The sequence below is a fragment of the Stenella coeruleoalba genome (assembly GCF_951394435.1).
Source record: "Stenella coeruleoalba genome assembly, chromosome: 11".
In the NCBI taxonomy this organism is placed as follows: Eukaryota; Metazoa; Chordata; class Mammalia; order Artiodactyla; family Delphinidae; genus Stenella; species Stenella coeruleoalba.
The window spans coordinates 27,074,862-27,099,109 of NC_137157.1; the positions used below are offsets into that span (position 1 = coordinate 27,074,862).

The 24,248-nt window shown below is 41.8% G+C and overlaps 1 protein-coding gene across 1 annotated transcript in view; it reads left to right on the plus strand.

Moving 5' to 3' along the window:
* The first annotated feature begins 2,404 nt into the window (after positions 1-2,404).
* UBE2N (ubiquitin conjugating enzyme E2 N) overlaps positions 2,405-24,248 on the plus strand; it is a 37,567-nt gene continuing 15,723 nt past the window's right edge. The window contains exon 1 of the mRNA XM_079938217.1: positions 2,405-2,766. Within this exon, the coding sequence (XP_079794343.1) occupies positions 2,737-2,766 (30 nt within the window). The 5' untranslated portion in view covers positions 2,405-2,736. The remainder of the gene's footprint in view (positions 2,767-24,248) is intronic.

A 24,248-nucleotide genomic window follows, 5' to 3' on the forward strand; every position in this document is an offset into this window, starting at 1 on the left:
TATCTATTCCAATAGAGAATAGCCAAAAGAAGGCACATGGCAACAATTTTTGTTGTTTATTCAAAATCTTTTGTTCTCAAATTTTAGGATCTATCAAAATTACCTGTGATGTTTACATGCAGAGTCCCAGGCCTCAGCAATAAACTAGAATATTAGAATCTCTGGGAAGGGCTCCAGGAATGCTTATTTTAACCAGCATTGCAGGTGACTGTAAGCATGGTGGCTTGTAAGCATACTGTGATAAATATACCTGTGGCAGTTGGTGTTTTTCGAAGTTGGTCACAACTGTATCTTGTATCACACATACCCAGCTAGTTTCCAGAATCTTGGACTCTTCTTTCAAGAGAGGGGGTCCATGTCCCCTACTTTTCAAACTGGGTGGGCTTTTGTGATGAGTCAACCAATAGATTATGGTGGGAGTGATGCTACGTGACTTCCAAGATTGGGTCGAAAAAGGTGACAGCTTCCACTTTTGCCTGCTAGAACACTCGTTCTTGGAACCCAGCCACCATGCAGTGAGGAAGCCCAAGTAGCTCCAGGGAGAGGCCCACTCGGAGAGGAACTAACAGTCTGTACCAACTTGCCTGCTATGTGAGCCATCCTAGAAGTGGTTCTGGTCCCAGTCAAGCTGCCCAGGCTGACACAGCATGGAGCAGAGATGTGTCTTTCCTGCCAAGCCCTGCCTACATTGCAGATTCAAGAGCTAAACGAATGATTATTGTTCTTTTAAGCACTAAATTTGAGCTGAATTGTTATGCAAGAGCTAACTGGACTAGTACCCTTCTAACCCCATATTCCCTCTGCCTTTCTTTCTATCAGGGCGGGTTCCAGACCCTCTCTAAAATATTCTGGAAGTATCTTTCTCCAATGTCATTTACTTTCCCAAATTCTTCTAAATACAGAAGAACCACTCATTTCAGACTTCTGGTTATTTGAAGTTCTCATTATTGCCTCTGAGTCTTGGTTTCTCATCTAAAAAGCAATAGTAATAAGAAAGCCTACCTTATATACTTTATCATTAAATGAGATAATCCATGTAATTATTTAGCATCGTGCTAATGATAATGTTTTCTCTTATTACTCTTACTAGGTTTCTTGCATTCATATTCTCCATTTCTTTAATGCACTTTTTTTTTTTTTTCTTATAGCTCAATGCCATTTCACAGTCTTTTTTCTAGGCCTGGCATGCTCCCCCAACCAGGTCAGTTAGATTCTTACTCATCCTTTAGGATGCCACTTCTCATTTGAGAAGCCTTCTCTGACTTCTCAAGCAATTAATGCCTCCCTTGTGCTCAAGTAGCACCTTGGAGGAATCTCTATTACGGCCCTTAACACACCGGATTGTAATTATTGTTCACTAGTCTCTCTTCTCCGATGGACTCTAAGTTCCTGGAAGGCAGGGTCAGCCTCTTTTTTGTTTTGAGTTTTGGCCACCTGGCGCGGATTGCGGGATCTTAATGCACCGACCAGCGATTGGACCCGGCCGCAGCAATGAAAGCCCCGAGACCTAACCACTTGACCGCCAGGGAATTCCCTAGGGTCAGCCTCTTTGTATTCTCATCCACTAACATAGCATCTGGCACATCTTTATTCACCATCTACTGTCTGTGCTACTGTGCTAGGAAACACCGTGGCTAAGGAGTTAAGGGGTCCACGTTTTGGCAGACCTGCGTGGGAACAAAACAGCTCCATTTCCCTCATAACCTTGGAAAGAGTGAATGTCTCCGAGCCTCATTTGTAAAGTGGAGGAAGCACTTTAAGATTGCTATGACGATAAAGTAAAATAATTCTCGCAAAAAGCCCATTACAGAGCAAGCAATCAATCATCAGGATGTTAGGAAATGCCTTCCCCAACAATCCCATTTCCGGGCACCCTCACTCTAATCCTCCTTTAGGGCCCCGCACTCTAAAGGTAATCCCTCTTTTAGGGGTTACGCTGGGATCTCTAATCCTCTCCTGGGTCATTCCTCCAGCTCTCCAATCCGCGAGTCAACCACTAGGGCCAGGCGTTCAGAGGCCATTCTTCTTCCCCGCCCCCCAACTCTCTCCAAACCCTTTTAGCTTTTCCTGGTCTAAGGGGTGTGTCAAAGACACCCGATTTATGCGAAATTTAAACATCAAAATTCTGGCTAGGCTTTTCCTGGATAACTTTCGAGACCCACAGTTGGGAGCTTTGCTACTGACTTTCGGTCTTCCCCTACTTGTGAGGAAGGAGCTCGCGGATCAACTTGACCTCAGGCGTTCGGCCAGCGCCAGCCCCGACCGCGCACCCTGCAGTAGCGTTGAATGAACGAACGAACGAATGGGCTACCTCTACGGCCAGGCCTCTGTTACGTCGCCCATTGGCGCGGGCGTGGCCGCGGATAAGAGGCCTGCTGGTCGCAGACCTCTCAGTCCCACCAGCGCGCACCAGGACCAGCCACTAGCGACGGGGCTCTGTGGGGCTCCGCGCCGCTCCGCGCCGCCCCGCACTACCTCTCCCAAATCCCTGCCCCGCCGCGGCGCGTCACTTCCGCCACCCCCAGGCCGCGGCTGGGGCGGGGAGCGCGGGGGAGGGGGCCAGGTCCGAGGGAAGTCCGCCCGCGCCCGAGCAGGGACTACATTTCCCGGGGGGCCTCGGCGCGGCAGCGGCGGGCGCGGCAACGTTCCCCGGAAGTGGAGCCCGGGACTTCCACTCGTGCGTGAGGCGAGCGGAGCCGGAGACGAGACCAGAGGCCGAACTCGGGATCTGACAAGATGGCCGGGCTGCCCCGCAGGATTATCAAGGTAACCGCCCGGGCCCGCTTCCGGCTACCCGCTCTGCTCTTGCCCTCTCGGCGGACCGGGCGGAGCGGTCCCTCGCTTCCTCCGGCCCGCGGCCCGCGCTGGGAGGCCCGAGGCAGCGCGGAGAGGGTCTGGCCGCGGCGGCGAGGGAAGTCGGGCGCTGGGGAGGGGGCGCCGGGGAGACTTCCGGCCGCAGTGGGGCAGCCCGGCAGCGGGGATCGGGGGCTCCCAGGCGGTCGGCCCGCGAGCGGGGAAGGCCTGGCCCGCGCCCTGGCAGAGGGTGGGGCCGCGGGCTTGCGGGGCTCTGGTCTTGGGAGCGGGCCTCCGCGGTCTCTAAGACCACCCCCGAGCGGAGGCCGCGGGCGCGCGGGAATCGCGGCGGGGCCCGCACTCCAGGCGGGGGCTGTGGCCCGACATGGTCCCTCGGCCTCGGATCCGTGTCTCGGCCCGGGCGGGAGCGCGGGGGTGCGGCAGCTGCAGGTTCAGAATGAATGAACCGGGAGGGTGAGGCCGGGCGGGGCCCTGTGCCACGGGAGGCGGCTCCGGGAGGGCCGCGCATCCTGCAGCCGCCGGCACATGCTCGCCCCTGGCTGCCGGGGTTCGGGAGACGTGGGGGCTCCGCGCCCCGCCACTCTCGCTTCCGTGATCTCCTCTTTAAATGCGTTTCCGCTCGTTATCTTAGCGAAGTGAGTTTACTCTAGTTGGCAAACTCTTTTAGGACTGTTTCTGTTTAGAGGAAATAGTTCTAACACGAGACCGAGCGGGGATTGGGGGAGGGGGTGCAGTACAGGTACGGGGGACCTTGTGAAACCTTTTGCCTCTCGATTTTGTGCGCTTTAAATTATCAATACCGTTTTTTAGCTCTTCATGAATATGTTCTTTGACAAGTATCAATGGAACCATGAAAAATTCATCTTGGTTTTGTAAACTCTTTACATAAATATCAAGTCCTCAGACGTGAAATATTTCTTGCAGTCCACGAAGACAAAACCTTTAGGTTTTTTTGGTCAATTTTAGTGAAGGAAATTAGTTGAACCTCTGTGTTGCTCAGTATGCGAGTTAAAGTGTCTAAATTGCAGCATCATTTTGTTTGCTGTAACTCTGAACGTGTATTTAATCTAGTTTGTCCTTTAAGTTTGGGGGGGAGATGCATGCTAAGTGATTGAAGGATGGTGTATTGTGTAGTGCGATTGCAATGAAATATATCTGAGATGGGGGTGTCTCTGACCTAAAGGTGCTTAATTTAGAGAAATAAGACGTGTTTTGTAAAGTAGCAAGTTTTAGCAAGTGGAGAAGTAGAACAGATTGTCATTGTGCGCTGGAGTCTAATGATGTGAACCTTCATAGTGTTGTGTAAAACAAAATCTTCATTTGTTGTGTTAAAGATTTGTCTTCGACTCCGTCCAAGGCAGTTTAATGGCTGTGTGTTGGAGGGTACTTAACAATGTGGTTGTAATACAATCACATGGCCCCAGTGGTCATGTTTATTGAGGCCCCACTTGAAAATGAGGGGTGGAAGATAGAGCTGTGTACATCAGATATCCTTGGATTTTTATTTACTGTTATTCAGGTTATCGACTAAGTACCTAGTACACATTGACATTCAAGATAATTCTCCAAAATACATAATGAATGAAAGACTTTACATATTTTTTTCATTTTTGCTTAATGCTGGAGATATTCTGCAATAATATGAAAGTCTTAGATGGAAAAATAAATTCTGTGGGACCTTGTATATAAACTTATAGATATGACTTGAAGCAATAAATTGAAGTCCTCATAACTCAGTTCATTTGGCATACAATAATTTAGTTTACACCAGGCTTTTGCATTTTGCTATTTAAAACAAGACAGTGATAAGTCATATATACTCTTAATTTAAAGTCTTGTTGATAACATCTCTCTAATGAAAGGTCCCTTGGTTTGGGTATTATCTTGTAAGAGTTCGGTGGTTTTACTTTAATGCCATTTATAGCAAAAAGAACTGTTTTCTCCAATCCCTAGGAAGGATTAAAAGATTATACTATTTTCTTTCTAGTGCCCATGCTTATATTATGTAGGCTTTTTCATAATCTGTGAAAATGTTTATTTTTTATATCAGAATTTAAAAAAAGAAGCTTGTCTCTTCTATGTCAACTACAATACAAGGTTCTGTGTGGAATATAATGGTGGCAGTGGAATATAATGGGGTAGCACTACTGTCCTGAATGATGGGAATGTACCATCTCTCATTGGACAGTGTGATGCTTTCTACCTCAAAATGGGCATTATTTACATTTGCAAAATTCTTCAACCACTTGGTACTTGCAGAAGTCTTGTGAAGTAGACAATACATTATATAGGCTAGAAACCCATTCAAAGGACTTTCCTAGGGTCTTAAAACTGGCAGGAGGCAGAACTTGGATCTTGACCCAGTGTGACCTTCCCCTGCCCCTTGTTATTATGAAATGACGTAATATATGTCAAAGTACCTTAACAACTGTAACCGTACACATAAAGGTGATTTTTTGAATTACTATTCACCCAGTTGCTGTCCCACTCAGATTCCCATTTCTAATCCAGTAGCAAATTCTGTGGGCTCTATTTTTCAAATTATATCCTGAATCAGACACATTTCCCTATCTCTCTGAAACCACTGTTCAGTTCCATCATTTGTTACCTGGCCTACTGTATTGATCTCCTTTTAAACAGCAGCTAGTGTTACTTTTAAAAACATAGATCTTGTTACTTCCCTGCTCAGAACTCCACAGAGGTTCTGCAGCACACTTAAAATCTTGACTTTTTTTCCCTCCTAGCTACAAGGCCCTCCATCCATCTGGGATCTGCCTACCTCTGAGATCATCTCCCACACTTCTCCCCTTGGGTCACTCCATTGCAGCCACACTGTTGCTCTGCTGTACCCTGAACAATAAGAGGCTACGCGTGTTCCATTCACAGGGCTTTCCTCCTGTTTATTGCGTTGCTTGCTTTGTCATAATGTTCAGTTCTTGGCTCACATGTCATATTCTCAGAGAGGATTACCTTAACTGTCCTAAAACACAGTCCTCCCTCCTCCCCCATGGTTGCTCTTTAGCCCCTATTTCGTCTCTTCTGTATAGCACATATCATCACTCAAAGTTATATTATTTACTGTTTATCTCTACTCCCACTAAAGCTCCATGAAAGCAGGAATTCTTGGATGACTTGGGCATTGTTGAAATGCCTAGAACACATAACCTGCAAATCTAATGTCTCGGCTCTGAAATACTGATTGAATGAATGAATGAGCTTCAGTCTCTTTGAAAGAAAGTTTCAGGAGAGTTATTCTATATAATTTGACATTGTTACTGCTCAGTAGATTCTATCTGAATCTGTGCCTGAGCTAAAAGTTTCTAATTCTACCCATAAATTCATTAAAAACAAAACAAATCAATCTTTTATTTTGTTGACTGGGAAATACATAGAGCACCTTTGAAAGGTTCTAAAGGGTACATAGAGGAAAATTAAGACTCATCTGTCCTTCAGCATTCCAGTTTCCCTCCCCAGACAGCCACAACTTTTATTGTATATTCTTCCCAAAAGACCAGAGAGACTTAGTGCATATATGTTAGGCCTATTCCCCTCCTCCCCAAGTAAATGCTGTACCTGATTCCTCCCCTTGCCCCCACCTATGTCTTCGAGGTGACTAGTTTTCTAAAGAGCTGTTTTGTGGAACCTTGTGGTTAGGCCTTAATTTAACTAATTGCATATTGATAACTATTAGATTGTTCCCCATATTTTGCTATACAAACAGTGCTGTAATGAATGGTCTTATATATAGTGATATTTTGCACATGTATGAGTTACACTGAATCTTGGCAGTTACGTGTTTAGCTACAATTATAGGATTTTTTTTTCTCTCTCTTTTCCTGGGCAAAACCTCTTTTAGTCTCTAAAAGTGACAGAGCAATTAAAGCTTAAAGTCACATAAGTTGAAAGCCACCTAAAATAAGAGATCCTCCTTAATCTATCTGTCATAAAGAACCGGAGTATTTTGCGAACAAATAAATGAAATCTGTAGTTGTGGCTTGGTCAAAAACAAATTTATTTCAGCTTTACGTGTTACACTGACAGAATGACATTCCTTTAATTTTCTTCTCAAAATTAATCATGAAGTCAATAAAATATAGGCTTAGGAAACAGTTAACTTACTCAAGCAGTTGACTTATTTGATTAAAACCTAGCAAACCAACCTTCTGAAATTAGAATTTCACCAGTCTTCCCTACAATTTATTTTCTCTTTGGTGAGGTTTAGTTTCAAACTCTTAAAAACCTGTTATGAGCTGACTGAGTCTTGAGTTCTGTTTTTTACTTTAATAATTTTTATTTTAAAAAATACAGATTTTTAAAATTATAGTTTATAATAAATTTATTTTATTTATTTATCTTTGGCTGCGTTGGGTCTTTGTTGCTGCACGCAGGCTCTCTCTAGTTGTGGCGAGCGGGGGCTACTCTGTTGCGGTGCGCAGGCTTCTCATTGTGGTGGCTTCTCTTGTTGCAGAGCACGGGCTATAGGTGTGCGGGCTTCAGTAGTTGTGGTGCATGGGCTTAATTGCTCCGCGGCATGTGGGATCTTCCTGGACCAGGGCTCGAGCCCGTGTTCCCTGCGTTGGCAGGAGGATTCCTAACCACTGCGCCACCAGGGAAGTCCCTCTTATCACCATTTAAAAGCCACTCATTTGATATGTATTTTAGTATATAAGGTAGTTTTTAGTAAGAAAAACGATTCAGAAAACTGACCCTTTTTTTAAGCCCTGAGAATCTTTGGCTCATAATGTTTTTTCCCATTTAAAAAAAAAAAAGGCATGAAAACTTACCATGATGAAGATGGACTTGTTATAAATCGTAATTAAAACATTCTTAGGAAGCAGATAAACTCATATAGTAAAAACTTGAGTAGAGGACTTCCCTGGTGGCGCAGTGGTTGAGAGTCTGCCTGCCGATGCAGGGGACGTGGGTTCGTGCCCCGGTCCGGGAAGATCCCACATGCCGCGGAGTGGCTGGGCCCGTGAGCCATGGCCGCTGAGCCTGTGCGTCCGGAGACTGTGCTCCGCAACGGGAGAGGCCACAACAGTGAGAGGCCCGCGTACCGCAAAAAAAAAAAAAAAAAACTTGAGTAGAAACAGTGTAGTTTTTAGCTCTTTTGGTTGTTGTCCCAATTTAAGAGTTTTCTGACCTTCTTCCTAGTACAATAAACCATACTTTTTGCATATGACTCCTGGGGATTCAGATTCTTGACAAGCTTATTCGTGAATCCCCTCGATCTCCACGGATTCCAGGTTAAGAATCCCTGAACTACTTTTGGTAGTGATTAAACTTTCAGGCTATATGGATATTATTTAATATACTACCTAATGTTTTGATTATGGAATGTAGGCATAACTGAAAGTAGGTTAAAAATCAAGTGTTGTTTTTTAAGCTTTTCTTTGTCAAGCACTTTCTTCAGTCCAGATTGATCAGCTCTCACACAATAGAAATTGAGAGTTGTCAAATTATTAAGTACTTCCTGAGTATCCAGCATGCTAAATAATGATATCAGAAATATTATGCATTTGCTTTGTAGTAATTGAGTTTTTTCCCACACTTGTGATGACTTACAGCCATATACAGTAGAGAACACTATCCTTTTCCTTCTCTGATGAGGAGACTGTAGGCCAAAGAAATTGGATGACTGAGATTCCTGGCCTGCAAGTCAGTATCTTTGCTTTTTTCCCTATGCTGTATCTAGTGTTTCAGTTTACCTATGTGTAAATGGATTTAAGAAGAAAATAACTTACGCACCTCAGATTCAAGTAGTATGGATTCTGAACATACATTTGAATGTGCTATCATGAACATTGATGCATAAGCACTGTAGAAATAAATAGCAGAACCAAGGAAATGAGGATGGCATGCAGCAGGAGCTTTGGACATTATGGTTGTAGTCATCACAGTTCTAATGTGGGTGCCTAATTACTATATTATATAATTTTACTTTCTAAAAATGAAATAGATCTGAAAGGCATAATATATGTAGCAATGTTACATCAAGAAATAAAAATTCTTTTTTTCCTATATGAAAGAAATGTAATGTATGAAGGACATCAGCATGGATATACAAATTAGGAGATGAATAATAGGGAATCAGTTAACTTCAGCTAAAATCTTAGCAACTTTTAAAAATGCTTCCCAAGTTTTTTTTATTTTAAATACTAAGTAGTCATCTTCAATTTGTAGATTAAATAGGATGTGGGATCACCATAGTCTGAGAGTGAGATCTGTGGCCCTGGCATCTCTGGTGACAGAAACCATGTGTGATCGGAAGAAATGGGTAGGTAACTGGTTAAGAGCCCTCAGAGAATCAACAGAAAGCATTCTTTATTATCCATTTTTCCAAGAGCTACACCACACCATTCAGGGCATTGTATGTTTGTTAAAATCCTGGATGTAGCTATTCTAAAATCCCCTAGGGATACTTAGGCATAGAAATTTTTATAGTTCTGAGTTGACCTGTAACTCAGATGTTTCTGAATAATTAAGATTAGGCTATAATTTGAAGTACTTCTAGGCATTGGTTTCAGAATCTAATGTTGACATATTTTTCTTTTTCTTTTTCTTTTCTTTTTTTTTTTTTTTGCGGTACACAGGCCTCTCACTGTTGTGGCCTCTCCCGTTGCGGAGCACAGGCTCCGGACGCGCAGGCTCAGCGGCCATGGCTCATGGGCCCAGCCGCTCCGTGGCATGTGGGATCTTCCCGGACCGGGGCACGAACCCGTGTCCCCTGCATCGGCAGGCGGACTCTAAACCACTGCGCCACCAGGGAAGCCCTGCTTTTTTTTTTTTAATTGTCTATTTCCTCTTCATATTTTCAAACTCCTTTAGTTTTCAGTACCATCACAATATGTCACTGTCAGAGGTTTGGTCTGTTTTGGGCAAATCAGTTTTTATTTTTAAAGTCTACAATCCAGTGACTGAAGGCACTGTAGTGGAGAAAATACTAGAAAGAAATCTAACAAATGTTATCTTTGTGTCTTGAGACTATGGGTGCTTTTTATTTCTTTAGAGTTTTCTAAGATTTCTTTATAGTTTATACTAAGGAAAATGCTATTGCTGTAAAGTCACTGTGTTTTTAGTGACCTTTAAGGACCATTGGGATTACCATCCCCTTTACCCCCTTACTATGGAGCAGGGGCAAAAGTGGCTTTAGTAAGCTAGTAAGAGCCCAAGGCCAAATTTCAATCTTCCATGACATTGCGATTTGTCTGCCTTTTTATTATCCATTCATAAAACATGTTTCAGTTCAATTAAATGGACATTTATTGAATGCACAGTATGTATTCACTAAGCCAGTAAAAAAAGATAGGCATCGCTGTCTGGTGAAAAATGGAGCTGTGAAACAAGAAATTACAGTGAGGTGTGTTATAAAAGAAGGAATATCTGGGATTTACCATAGTCTGAGAAAAGGTATCAATATCTGTTGAGGAGTGTTTTTAAACTTGAAGAGCAGTGGGGAGAGTGGACACAGGGAATAGTAGATATGAAAGCTGGAAGGAGAGAGAGGGAGAGAGAAAGAGGGAGAGAGGGAGAGAGGGAGAGAAAGCAAGCATGAATGCATTATATATACCAGAGATCCATTATGTGTGGTGGATAGTGTCTTATTGTAGTTTAATTACAGGCTTTTGCGTGAGTGCTGTTTAGTAATATAGTTTACCTTAAGATGGACTGCCTCTCTGGGGTGGCATATTCCTCTCCTGCTCTCCTGGGTCCCTGGATTTGGGGAAGTTCGGGGTTCCAGTGAGAAGGAACTAAAGAGCAGGTGGAAAATACATTTGAGGTATCACTGCATCAGACCATAACCACTCTAATGTGAGTTTTAAACAAGACGTTTTTCATTCAGTAAGCCTAAAGATAGAATTATCTTACACTTGTTTATATATTAATTTGAATTTCGTGTTTTCCACTAAGTGGAGGGTATTTGTACCTACTTAATTTCCTCACTTGTATTTAGAGAGAATAAGGAAAAGTGCTTTCCAGTAAAATTCCCCCTACGTTTGCACTGCAGTTCTTGCTTTGGCTTTTTTAAAAAAGTCATTTCTTTTCACAGTTGGAGGCACAGTGATTTACAGCTATAAAGCTTGAAGTTGCTTACCTTTAGCTGTGAAAGAGCTATTCCCATTAAGTAAATTTTTTTTTCCCCCCTGAACGAAGTACTCTGTCTACCCTGTCTTTATTGTTGTGGTTCAGATAAGGGTTAAACTAAAAGTGCTGCAATCTCCGTTCAGGTTCCTGCCACTGACTGTGATTAGAGGTCAGTAAACACTTGGCCAAACCTTGCCTATTTCTTATCAGAATCTTCCCTTAGTTTAATTGGGTGGGCTGCTGATGTCTTGAGTGGTAGGAAGTAGAAGATATTTTCTGTGAATATTGGTCTGTAATCTGAGCAGTTTATGGTAGTGCATCAGAATTACCTGGGTGTTTATAAATTTAACAGTTGCCAGCCCCAAAATTTTTTTTGTTATGTTTTGTCTTAAGATCTCCAGATGATTTTAGTGTGCACCTTGCAGAAACAATGGCCTAGTATATGCTTGGCTTCAATGCAAAGTTGGGTAGAATGTGGTAGAACTAAAATCATACATAAAGCCAGTAGTTTCTCATATAGAAAACAAAAGCATCAGTGGGAACACCAAAGATGTGACATTCTGGATGGGGAAACCCTCCAAGTTTGGTTTAGGGAAAGAAGTTTTTAGGGGGGTGACATTTGAGCTGAATTTTGAAAGATAAGTAGAAAAACGGGGTCGGGGGAGAAGAATGTCATTCCAGGTTAGACATATCAAACTCTAGGAAGATATTTGAGCAGTGCTAAAACTGTAACGTGAGTCAGCACTTCTTCGCTTGGACCACAGACACTTCAAATGCAGTCTTTAATTTGAAAGAGTTTTTTTTCCTTTAGAAGTGTAATTCATGGATATATAGTCATTACTAAAAAGTCAGTATACAAACTGTTACAAACTAAAAATAATCCAGTAATACAGATGATTTCCCCTTCACTTTCTTTTGCTATTCCAGTCTCCACTTCATAGAAAAAATGCTAAAATCTTACTGAATATGAAAGGAAAACCAAAATGCTTCATATTTTTGAGATACAAATCACATATAAAATTCACCTTTTCAAATGTACAATTCAGTGGTTTTAACATTCACGAAGTTGTGCAACTATCACCGCTTTCTAATTCCAGAACTTTTTCATCATCCGAAGAAGAAACCCTCTACCTTTTAGCAGTCCCTCTCTGTCCCTACTCCCTCAACCCCTGGCACCCGTGCAGCTACTTTCTCTATGGATTCACCTATTCTGGACATTTCATATAAATGGAATCATACAATACAGCTTTTGGTGTCAGACTTCTTTCACTTAGCATGTTTTCAAAGTTCACCCATATTGTAGTATGTATCAGTACTTCATTCCTTTTTAAATTTTTTTAGTTGAAATTTTTCTAAGTAAATACTTTTAAGAAATTACAATGCTGAATGAAGCAAAGCAGAAGTTTTAGCAGGTAAAAATCTGTATTGGTTCCCATAAAACTAATCACATTTGCAACCTGCATTTCTTTCTAACGTTTAAGAAGTATCCTTTAGCCTTGTGAGCCGTTGTTATTATCTTTTAAATTGTCAGCAGCCAGTAAATTTTTATCGTTAAAGATTGGATTTGGGGAATTCTTTGGCAGTCCAGCGGGCACTTTCACCACCGGGCCTGGGTTCAATCATTGGTCAGGGAATTAATATCTTGCAAGCTGCACAGCACGGCCAAAAAAAAAAAAAAAAGATTGGTTTTGATTGCTGGAGAATGAAAAACTTGAGCCAATTCTGGTGAATAATGGGTAGGAACAGCACTGACTTTTATTTTTGTCTTAAGTATTAAGAAACTTTGTGACCTTGGCCAACTCACTTTTCCTGGGCCTCCATTATTTCTAGTTCCTTTTTAAAAAGTTCTCGTTGAGACAAAGCCATGATCATTTAATCCTGGAACTGACTTTCCTTTTTGGCTTTTAAATTGGACTTTAAGCAATTCTCAAAAAAAAAAAACAAAAACAAAAAAACAACCCAGGACAAATGCTGAGTAGTAGCAATATTCTGAAATTTTGAATAGCTTTCCAGTATAGCTAATATGAAGGCCTGTATCCTATATGCTATGATAGTTTTAAAGCCTTTAAATGTTCATGTTCTCTTGGGGTTCAGACCTTGGACCTTTTCTCATTATATATTCTCCTGAACACATTTATTCATTTTCTTGGCTGCAGTCAGCATTGATCAGTGATTCCAAAATCTAATGGTGAGTCTCAGGTCTCTCCAAGTGCCTACTTTTTATCTCCACTTAGATGTCTTGCACACATTTTAAAATCAACTTTATTTTACAGTGGAATGTATTCATTTTGCTGTCTCCCCCTCCCTTGCATTAGTACCTTTGGTGTTTCTTTTCTTTATTAATTACATTAACATTACCCAGTTGCCTACAATTTACTTCTGTTTCCTCTTCTCTCCTCCCCCCTCTTCTCTCTTAGACATTCAGTCATAAGCCGACTGAACCTTAGAAATGCCTGTCCTTCTCCTAACCCATTCCTGTCTCCCATCCTCTCAGGTTCTTACCCTCTCCTGCATGTTTTTGCAGTAATCGGAGAACAAATCTTTTTGTCTTCACTCACTCACACTCACACACACACACACACACACACACACACACACACGTGCTGTTTCTCTCTCTCTCTTCATTTTCCACATTGCCACATTATTCTAAAAACACCCAATGTGATCATGTTACTCTCTACTGTGTTCAGGCTAGAGTTCAGATTCCTTAACTTGGCATGCAAGACTTTTTCACAACCTGGTCTTTTCATCTTAATTCATTGCCATCTCCTTCCCTGTCTCCCCTCTCCTATACAACGTCTGATACTGATGGTGTTTACCAGTTAAAATGATGTATTTTCCAACTTTTGAATTATGCCATGTTGGCAAGGGAACATCCTTTGTATGAAATGTGACTGCCCAGCACTCTGTGTTGGTTGGGATTGGGTTTTTTTTCTCCTTCTGAGACAATCTTGACTGTAGTCATCTTGCTTATATTCCTAGTATGAAGTATATTGTGGTACAGAAACTAGAAATACTATTTTCTGCGTGAAAAGAAAATCAGGGATAAAATTTAAGTCATTTGCTTTATTTTCTGAAATCCTGTAAAGGCACTCTAGGAAACAAATGTTGGACGTATTGTTAATTGAGTCATCATAGTGAAAAAAACTTTTTTTAATTTTTGACAAATAAAAATTGTGTGTATTTAAGGTGTACAAGGTGATGTTTTGATATATGTATACATTGTGAAATGATTACCACAAACTAACATTATCTGTCACTTTCCTTACTTACTTACCTTTGTTGTTTTTGTTCTGGTGGTCAGAGAGATCTCTTAGCAAATTTCAAGTATATAATACATTACTATTAACTATGGTCAGCATGCTATACATTAGGTCTTTCATCTTCTAACTGAAAGTTTGTATCCTTTGATCAATATCTTCCCTTTCCCTCCACCTTCCAGACTCTGGTAACCACCTTTCTAATCTGTTATTTTGAGTTTGACTTTTTTTTTTTAAGGTTCTGCACATAAGTGACATGCCTATTTGTCTTTGTGTCTGGCATATCTCACTTAGCATTATGTCTTTTGGGTTCATCCACATTGTCACAAATGGCAAGATTTCATTCTTTTTTAAAAACTGGTGAAAAGATATTTTAATTTGCTCTTTGTAGCCATCAGAAAAATAAAATATTTGACACTCCTTGGGTCAGGGTTTTGAGCGCCATGTATACTTTTTTAAAAAGCCTGTATACCCTTGCCCTCATGGTTCTCATACATACACACTAGCCTTTTGTTTTCTACTGCTTAATTGATAATAGTGGGTTAGTTGTAACAGGGCCATAAACATAGGAGTTGGAGAAGACCAATGTCATCTCCATTTGTTGTAGGGATTGCACTAGCAGATTTTACTGTATTAGTATGCAATGGGACTCTGATAGCCAAGAACTCAGTCCTACTCAGCAGGCTTTCACTCCCTAAGCCCCTCAGGTGTGGATGTAAAAATGCAGATATTTAGGTCCACTATAATGAAAAAAGAAAGTAGGTCTTGCATATGTTCCCTCTTATGAGTAATCAAGTTATAGCAATTTTAATATTTTAAGAGTGCACAAGTTACAGCAATTTTAATATTTTAAGAGTGCACACATACACTTCTTTACTGCAAAGTGCTACTTTATTTTTTTCTTTTTTTATAAATTAATTTAATTTATTTATTTTGGCTGCATTGGGTCTTCGTTGCTGCGCGTAGGCTTTCTCTAGTTGCGGCGAGCGGGGGCTATTCTTCGTTGCAGTGCGCGGGCTTCTCATTGCAGTGGCTTCTCTTGTTGCGGAGCACGGGCTCTAGGTGCGTGGGCTTCAGTGGTTGTGGCACATGGGCTCAGTAGTTGTGGCTCGAGGACTCTAGAGCGCAGCCTCAGTAGTTGTGGCGCACGGGCTTAGTTGCTCCACGGCATGTGGGATCTTCCTGGACCAGGGCTCGAACCCGTATCCCCTGCATTGGCAGGCGGATTCTTGACCACTGCGCCACCAGGGAAGTCCTGCTACTTTATTTCTTTGGTTGAATCATTAAGCCAATTGGGGTTATGTATTTATGTAAATAAATTATGACCAATGTATGTTAATTTTTAAATTTATTTTTATTTATTTTTATTTTTTTGCGGTACGCAGGCCTCTCACTGTTGTGGCCTCTCCCGTTGTGGAGCACAGGCTCCGACGCGCAGGCTCAACAGCCGTGGCTCATGGGCCTAGCCGCTCCGCCGTATGTGGGATCTTCCTGGACCGGGGCACGAACCCGTGTACCCTGCATTGGCAGGCGGACTCTCAACCACTGAGCCACCAGGGAAGCCCTGTATGTTAACATTTTAAACATTACGAGTATTAGTGAGTACACTGAATATCTACTGTGTTCCTTGTACTGATTGTTGACAGGTCCCTCTATTGTTTATGGCAGACTAAAACAAATACTCAAGATAATTTTTTCTGCTTGGTACATATCAGCTACTTCATTTTGCCATTAGCTGGCATGTGTAGTAGAATGATTGAATTCAAATATTTGACTTTAGTAAAATGAAAGCCAGTGTATGGCTGGAGCAGGAGGAGGGGGGTAGTATAGAAACACACTAACATTCATTAAAAAAAAAAAAAGAAGATTGTATTTTTTAAAGCCCCAAATGTTGCAGTCCAAGTCCAAAGATTCACCTTATAATTATAAAATTGTAGGTGTTTACATTATCATACTAGTTAGTCTCTCTTATTTATATCACAGAGTTAATCATATAACTTCTGTTGGAAAACAGAAAAATGTGATTGCGAACTACAGAAATATTGCCCATTTTGCTCAGTATCAAGAGTCTTATTGTTCTTACATCTACTGAAAAGCTTTATAATGGAAGTGAGAAAGACTGAGAAAGGTTATTTATATCCTCTGGCAGGAAGATCACTTTCCTTAATCTTGATTTGTGCAGCTTACCTTTTTCTTTAGATTCATTTGATGCCCAAATATGTGAAATTGTTGCCTCAAAGTATTACCAAGCTGTGTGCAGAATTGCTGGACTTTAAATATTTATTTTTAAATAAATTTATTTATTTATTTTTGGCTGTGTTGGGTCTTCGTTTCTGTGCGAGGGCTTTCTCTAGTTGCAGCGAGCTGGGACCACTCTTCATCGTGGTGCACGACCCTCTCTTGTTGCAGAGCACAGGCTCCAGACGCGCAGGCTCAGCAGTTGTGGCTCACGAGCCCAGTTGCTCCGCGGCATGTGGGATCTTCCCAGACCAGGGCTCGAACCGGTGTCCCCTGCACTGGCAGGCAGATTCTCAACCACTGCACCACCAGGGAAGCCCGGGACTTTAAATCTTTTATCAGGGTACTGGAGAAGTATGGTTGGGGAGAAGTTGGTTGGATAGTGGTTGGGAGTCTCAGAATTCTCCCACGTTTGTGAAATTCTGTTTGGGTCATTCACACTTGGGTGAGGCTTACTTAGAACACATTATCAGATTGTTCTCTAAAGAGCATCTAGCTGAGGTCCTCTGCTTTGAAAGGCGAGGAAAGGTGGCTTTTAGTTAGTATAGGGTTGGTCCTGACTTCTGTGAAACTCACTTTGATACCAATAAATCACCTTTGAATCCCGAATTTGATTATTTTCTAGTTGTTGGATATGGGCACTGTGGCTTCTGCCTGTGTCAAGTGGAAAGGCTCCCAGACATCTGTGGGCCAAGGTGCTTGTGTGGGCTCCCTCTAGACTTGTCATTTCCTTAACTGGCACAGCTGCCCTCTTGCTTCCCAGCTGTCCTTTGTGTCTTTTGCTGAGTAGAGGGCCAGAGGGGTGGGGTGGTACTAGGTGGAGTGCAGGCGGCTGGGCTGATCCTTACTCTGTCAGTCTGTGAACACCTGGGAGCTGTCACATATGTCAAGTTGTTACTTAGGTGACTGAAAGATGAAAAGAGAACTTTAAGGTATTGTGGAGCTAGCAGCTATAGGAAGCAGCTACATCTCCTAAGTCTGGGGGGAGAAATGAAGAGAAAAAGTTGAAGTTATTAAAATTTAGAAACTTGAGAGAAGGAGCCCTAGCTGGGATCCAGACCTCTGAAGAGAGTCTCGCCTTCTTGTGGGGGAGCCTGTGGGGCCGTGCAGGGAGAGGTGCTGTGACAAACTGGCTCTCTCAGTGTGGGATAAACTGCGAATTGGATGAATTGCTGCAGGGTTGTTGGGTGATGCTCACAGGCACTTCAGGTGGACAAGAAGCCTGGAAGAGGCAAGTCCCCTCTAGCAGCTTTAGCACTGCCCACCTCATCTGCTGAGTTTAACAGGGAGCCCCTGGCAGAGCAGAAATGTGGTTTGCAGAGTCCCACCTCCAGAATCACAAAGTATAGAAGGATAAGTGAGAGATACTTACTTTACATCTGGCACAGATATAAATTTCCCAGTGTAGAGGGTTTTGGTTTCTTTTTTAATTTTTAAAAATTTATTTATTTATTTATTGGCTGTGTTGGGTCTTAGTTGCTCCGTGTGGACTTTCTCTAGTTGGGGCGAGCGGGGACTAATCTTCATTGAGGTGCGCGGGCTTCTCATTGCAGTGGCTTCTCTTGTTGTGGAGCACAGGCTCTAGGTGCACGGGCTTCAGTAGTTGCAGCACATAGGCTCAGTAGCTGTGGTGCACGGGCTTAGTTTCTCCACGGCATGTAGTCTTCCCGGACCAGGGCTTGAACCCGTGTCCCCTGCATTGGCAGGCAGATTCCTAACCACTGCACCACCAGGGAAGTCCCCAGTATAGACGTTTTAAACATAGAAAGCTGCCTGACCTTCTGGTCCAGCCCATGACAGGGAAGGGCAAGAAGCTCTTGAGATATGGCAGTATTTGGCTTGACTTCAGTCCTACAGTATTAGGAATTTATAGTTTTTTAAAATGTGTGTATTTGTTTTGATTTTTTTTGTAAGTATTATATACTACAGAGAAATGCCTTTGTACCAAATCACTGGAATCCCCCACTTTATTTGGCCAGCCCTCAAATCTCAGGAAAGACAGAACTGCATACCTTCAAGTGGGGATTAAAGAGAGAAAATGCCAAGGGGGACAAGTTCCGCCTGCCTTTGACTCTGCATTAGCCCTAAGGACAGGGCTTCATATACTACCAGGGCAAGTTAAGAGACGTATTTTCTCTTTACACCTTTTAGTTATAATTTTCTCTTTACACCTTTTAGTTATAAACTCTTTGTCATTCACCTAACGTGAAGGCAGAGGTGTGAAGCACTGCTGGATGCTGAGGATTCCAGGCTCTAATTGTGATGTGTGAAAAGAACCCTTGGCTCTAGAGTGGACTTCTACTGGATAGGCTTCTGTGTGCATTTATGAGAATTAAATGAAACAATGTATGTGAACATCCAACTCAATTTTAGGGATTAATCCAGTTGTCAGTCCCTGCACATTGGAGTTTTAACTAAATTTATCTAGCTCTCCAGTTCTTTAAGCTCTGAAAGTCTAATGTCCTGCCCAAAGTTTGGCCATTTATTAGTAGTTTAAGGTCTTGAAGTTTCCTTTTTTTCTGTGTGGTTCTGGGATTGTACATGCTATTAACTGAGACAAGAATCCATTAGTTGCAAGCGTTTTGCAAGTTTAGTGATTTTTATTGAGTTAGGAGTTTAGCAGCAAATGGTGTAACTCACCTTGTTGGCTCTCGGTTTTCTCTTTTCTCATTTCTCTCCACTTGCATTGCTCCGCTGCTTAGATTCTCTAATGCCTGGTCAAACTGTGCAGCTCCTGCCCCCAAATCCTGGCAAGTACGCAGGTGAATAAAGAACCCTGTTTCCCTAAATTAGGACCCAGTTCCTTCCCTCAGTAAGCTTAAGGCACGGTACATACTGTACTTTTTTTTCTTTTAAATCAACTTTATTAAGGTGCAATTTGCATACAGTTACACACACTCATTTTAAGTGTACAATTTGAGTTTTGACAAATGTATACAGCTGTGAAGCCCATCTCAGTTAAGATTTAGAACATTCCATCACCCCAGCACAGCACTTAAATTAAAAGATCATACTGTTTTGAAGTGTGTTTTCACTTTATATAGAAGGAATATTTTTCTACACTGTTACATTACAGTATCTTTTTTCTTTGTTGTGATCGTTATTTCTGGAGGTGTACTTTTGAGCACATCCACAGTTTTTCTTTAGGATAGGTTCCAAGAGGTGGAATTCTTAGAGGTTGGCCAGCGTGTAGTCCCACCAGCCAAGTATATGAGATCCAGTTTTCTCCACAGCACTATATAGCATTGTTTTTTTAAATCTTTGACTATTCTGAGTTTTAAGGATTGTCTTGATAATGAGACATTGTTACTTTCAAAATAGGGTTACTCAAAATGCACAATTTCTTTAGATGATTTTATTTTAAAACTTTTTTTTTTTGGTCTTGCACATGTTACAGAATTCAACAAAGGGGGGTACTCATTGAAAAGTGTCTCCACTTTCAGGTAATTCCTTTCCTCAAAGAAGCCATTGTTTACTTGGACAATTTAAATCAGTTATTTTATGGTTCTGTAGCCTGTTTTTTTTATTGTTGTTGTTCAGATGTATTTTTACATAATATATTAGCTCACATTGCCAGCAAGCCCTAAGTCTAGCATTCATATTCTTTAGATGTATGGTTGCATTGTTTCAGAGACTCAGGCTATCCACATGAAGTGGATGAATTTGACCAGTATTACTGTACACAGGTGCTGTATCATATAATACTTCTGCCTTAGTATGTAAATTTGTGCTTATTTCAGTTATGTTAAAATCTGAGTTGTCATGGTCATTTTCTCCTGTGGCTCAGTAGCACAAGACAAAATAATCACCTGAAATCACAGAAGAATAAAAAAAACTTATATGTACTAAGTTATACTCCAGCTGGATCTCTTAAGATTACTTAACTTTCAACCAAATTGATAATCTTTGAAATATTAAAATCCTTAACCTCATGTTAATTTGGCTTCTTGAGAAATTTCATTCCAAATTCTTCTAAAAACCTTGAGGTAGAGGACTGAATCTTTAATATGTCAACCAGTTAGTACTGAGCAAATGATCATTATTAAAGTTGAGGAAGATGACTATTGGATCTTCACAGTTGCTAAAGGGGCAACAGAAACTTAAGCCTGCTATCTCTGCTGCTTAGTATTTGGTCCTTTAAGTGCACAACCTGTAGGGAAGGTACCAAGGCCAAAGCTTTTGAGCAAAAAGTTTGAAATAGTTTGTGAAGATTGGATTTGGAATTTTTAAAAAAGTCCTTTTTTTTTTTTTTTTTTTGCATGCTCCAGCCATATACAGCCACCATCTGGCTCCTTAAAGCCTTGGGCCTACCATTTTTGGAAGTTCTTGGATCCTCTTTACCCAGTCAGTAGTAGTTAGATCTGTTCATTCAGCTGGTACAGAATGTGAGACAGTGTGGTGCTCAGCATTGGGACTGCAAACATTAGACCTGGGCCTTGACCTATAGGAGTAGGTGTAGTTGGGAGACCAACAGTAGGGTGGCGAAGTGTGTGAGGGATGGCCTTCTACAGAAGGTACACCCCTGCTTCCCAACAATTTTCAGTAGCATTTGAGCTTCCCTGGTGGCGCAGTGGTTGAGAGTCCGCCTGCCGATGCAGGGAACATGGATTCGTGCCCCGGTCTGGGAAGATCCCACATGCCGCGGAGCAGCTGGGCCCGTGAGCCATGGCCGCTGAGCCTGCACGTCCGGAGCCTGTGCTCCGCAATGGGAGAGGCCACAGTAGCATTTAGTCAGTTGCTTACCTCTTAACTGTCAGTTGACTTTCAAAATTGTAGAAATGCTGCTTTGTGGGCAAAATAATGTTTTATGGCTTAAATGGCTTAAGTCTACTTCCTAATTCTCAAGAGCAAAAGGATTTTGTGTATATGGAGATGTGTGGTTATGTGTGGAAGGAGTACAGAATCTGGGGCCAGGCTCTCTGGGATTGATTTCTAGCTCTGCCAAATACTAGCTTGGACATCCTCACTTGATCTCTCTGCTTCTTTATGTGCTTAATATACTAATCTAGCTCTAGAGTGGTTGGGAGAGTTGGATTGCATAGAACAGAGCCTAATGTAATTCTGACCCTTTTTTAATATTGCTTACTACTGTTTTCTGATTTTGCAAAGATACTGCCTCACTCTTAGAAGAATGAACGTATTTTGTTTGGGAAACCTATGATTGTCATTTCATATTTGTTCAACAAAATAGATAATATTAAACATAACTCTGAAATGGGGCATAGATTTTTTTTTTTTGGCTGCATTGAGTCTTTGTTGCTGCGCACGGGCTTTCTCTAGTTGGGGCGAACGGGGGCTACTCTTCGTTGCGGTGTGCATGCTTCTCATTGCAGTAGCTTCTCTTGTGGAGCATGGGCTGTAAGCGTGCGGGCTTCAGTAGTCGCAGCACGTGGGTTCAGTAGTTGCGGCACGCAGGCCCTAGAGTGCACGGGCTTCAGTAGTTGCGGCACACGGGCTCAGTAGTTGTGGTGTATGGGCTCAGTAGTTGTAGCTCGCGGGCTCTAGAGCACAGACTCAGTAGTTGTGGTGCATGGACTTAGTTGCTCTGTGGCGTGTGGGATCCTCCTGGACCAGGGATCAAACCCGTGTCCCTTGCAATGGCAGGCGGATTCTTAACCACTGTGCCATCAGGGAAGTTCCATGGGACATAGATTTTTAAAGCATAGTGAACACCATTTGTCAACAGTGGGTAGGGAAATGGGATGTTTGGGGTAAATAATATATTTTGATTTTATTAGAATTATCATATATGTAGTCAATTTTCCATGTGTTAGACAATACTAAACTTTATTTTTACAGGTGCTAAACTGAAGTTTTATTTTTAATCCAGAGTATTTAGGATTTTGTGCTGCACAACTTCAAGGGGTGTCATTCATGCAGACTGTGATGTGAATGGTCCTCTCCTGGAGCTGTACAGTGTGGCAGACTTGTTAAAGGATGCTTATTTGGGGGAGACAGACCCTAATATCGGATTGCTTCCTAATTTATCACACAGTTGCATGCAGAGTGTGAAAAAAACTTAATTTTTCCTTTCTGGTGGTTTGGATTTTGGACAAAATTATGTCAGTGACACAGATGGATTGAGAATTCAAATCTGGACCAACTGTAACTTGTTTTTGTTTGCTTCACTGAAAATTTTGACTGCTGAGCTTCCATCTGTCTTCTTGTCTGTTAATATCAACAGCGGCCTTTCCTATTAGTGGAGTCCTTAGGCATTTAGCACTTAAATTTTGCTGTGATTGCCACATTTGAAACCTGAAATAACTAGTAATCAAGGAAAAGGATTGAATAAATAATATATAGGAGTTGTAGAAGTGTAGCCACTAGCTGGTAGGCCAGGAAAAATGCCTGTTTATGTCATATGGTTTGCAAAGAATATTGATTATCTATAAAGCAACCAGGAAAGCACCGTGCAGGGACATAATAAGTGAAAAAGTGTAAACACATTAAACTGTTTTTAAGCATTTTGTCTTTGTCAGAACAAATACAAATATACTGGAATATTAACCGGATTTTGATTATTAGGAGTAGAGCGATTTTAAGTTGATTTCATATGTATTTTTCTTTAATAAGCAGGTGAAATAAACTTGGGGGGAAAAGCAGGTATCATTCGCAACAGATTTCTTCCTTATTTAGGTATTAAGCATTGTCATAGATACTGGGGATACAGTATATTCATTTATATCCCTTCCCTCAACAGGGAAGATGAAATAAATACTGAGTATTGAACAGTAATTACAAGGCTAAAGCGTATTACAAAAAGGGACCGTCCAGTAGAAGGAAGCATATAGCAGTAAGATTTAACGCATTCCAATGATAAAATGTTTAGCCAAGTTTGGTGCTAGAGAGAACCTTTGAAATGTTCAAGGGACTAAATTTTAGTAGATTGGGGAGGTAAAAGAGTTTGTAAGGTTATATAACAATTTAGCACAATTAGAACTGGGATTAAGTTCAGATTCCTAGCTCTAAAGTTTTTTCCCTAGTAGGTACACGAGGATGCCTAGTTGAAGTTAGCTCTCTAACGTAAATTAGCTCCCTCTTTAAAGGCTCTTAAACTAGGTAGAAGTTCTTCTTTTTTTTTTTTTTTTTTTTTTTTTTTTTTTTTTTTTTTTTTTGCGGTACGCGGGCCTCTCACTGTTGTGGCCTCTCCCGTTGCGGAGCACAGGCTCCGGACACGCAGGGTCAGCGGCCATGGCTCACGGGACTAGACGTTCCGCGGCATGTGGGATATTCCCGGACCGCGGCACGAACCCGTGTCCCCTGCATCGGCAGGCGGACTCTCAACCACTGTGCCACCAGGGAAGCCCGTAGAAGTTCTTTGATAAAGAAATTAGCCAGCTTCACTGCTCTCCTCCTTTGACCCCATTTAATTCCAAAGAGATAGCTGCTTCTTAACCTCTTCATTTTACCCGCAGTCTATTAGCTCTTTTTTTTAAAAAATTAATTTATTTTATTTTTAGTTTTGGCTGTGTTGGGTCTTTGTTGCGTGCGCAGGCTTTCTCTAGTTTCAGCGAGCGGGGGCTACTCTTCATTGTGGTGCACGGGTTTCTCATTGCGGTGGCTTGTCTTGTGAAGCATGGGCTCTAGGCACGCAGGCTTCAGTAGTTGCAGTACGCAGGCTCAATAGTTGTAGCTGGCGGGCTCTAGAGCGCAGGCTCAGTAGTTGTGGCGCTTGGGCTTAGTTGCTTCGCGGCATGTGGGATCTTACTGGACCAGGGATCGGACTTTTGTCCCCTGCATCGGCAGGCGGATTCTTAACCACTGCGTCACCAGGAAAGTCCCCAGTCTATTAGCTCTTAACCTTTCCTTCACTTTCTTTTCTAACTTAGACTTTGTTTTCAGCAAAAAATG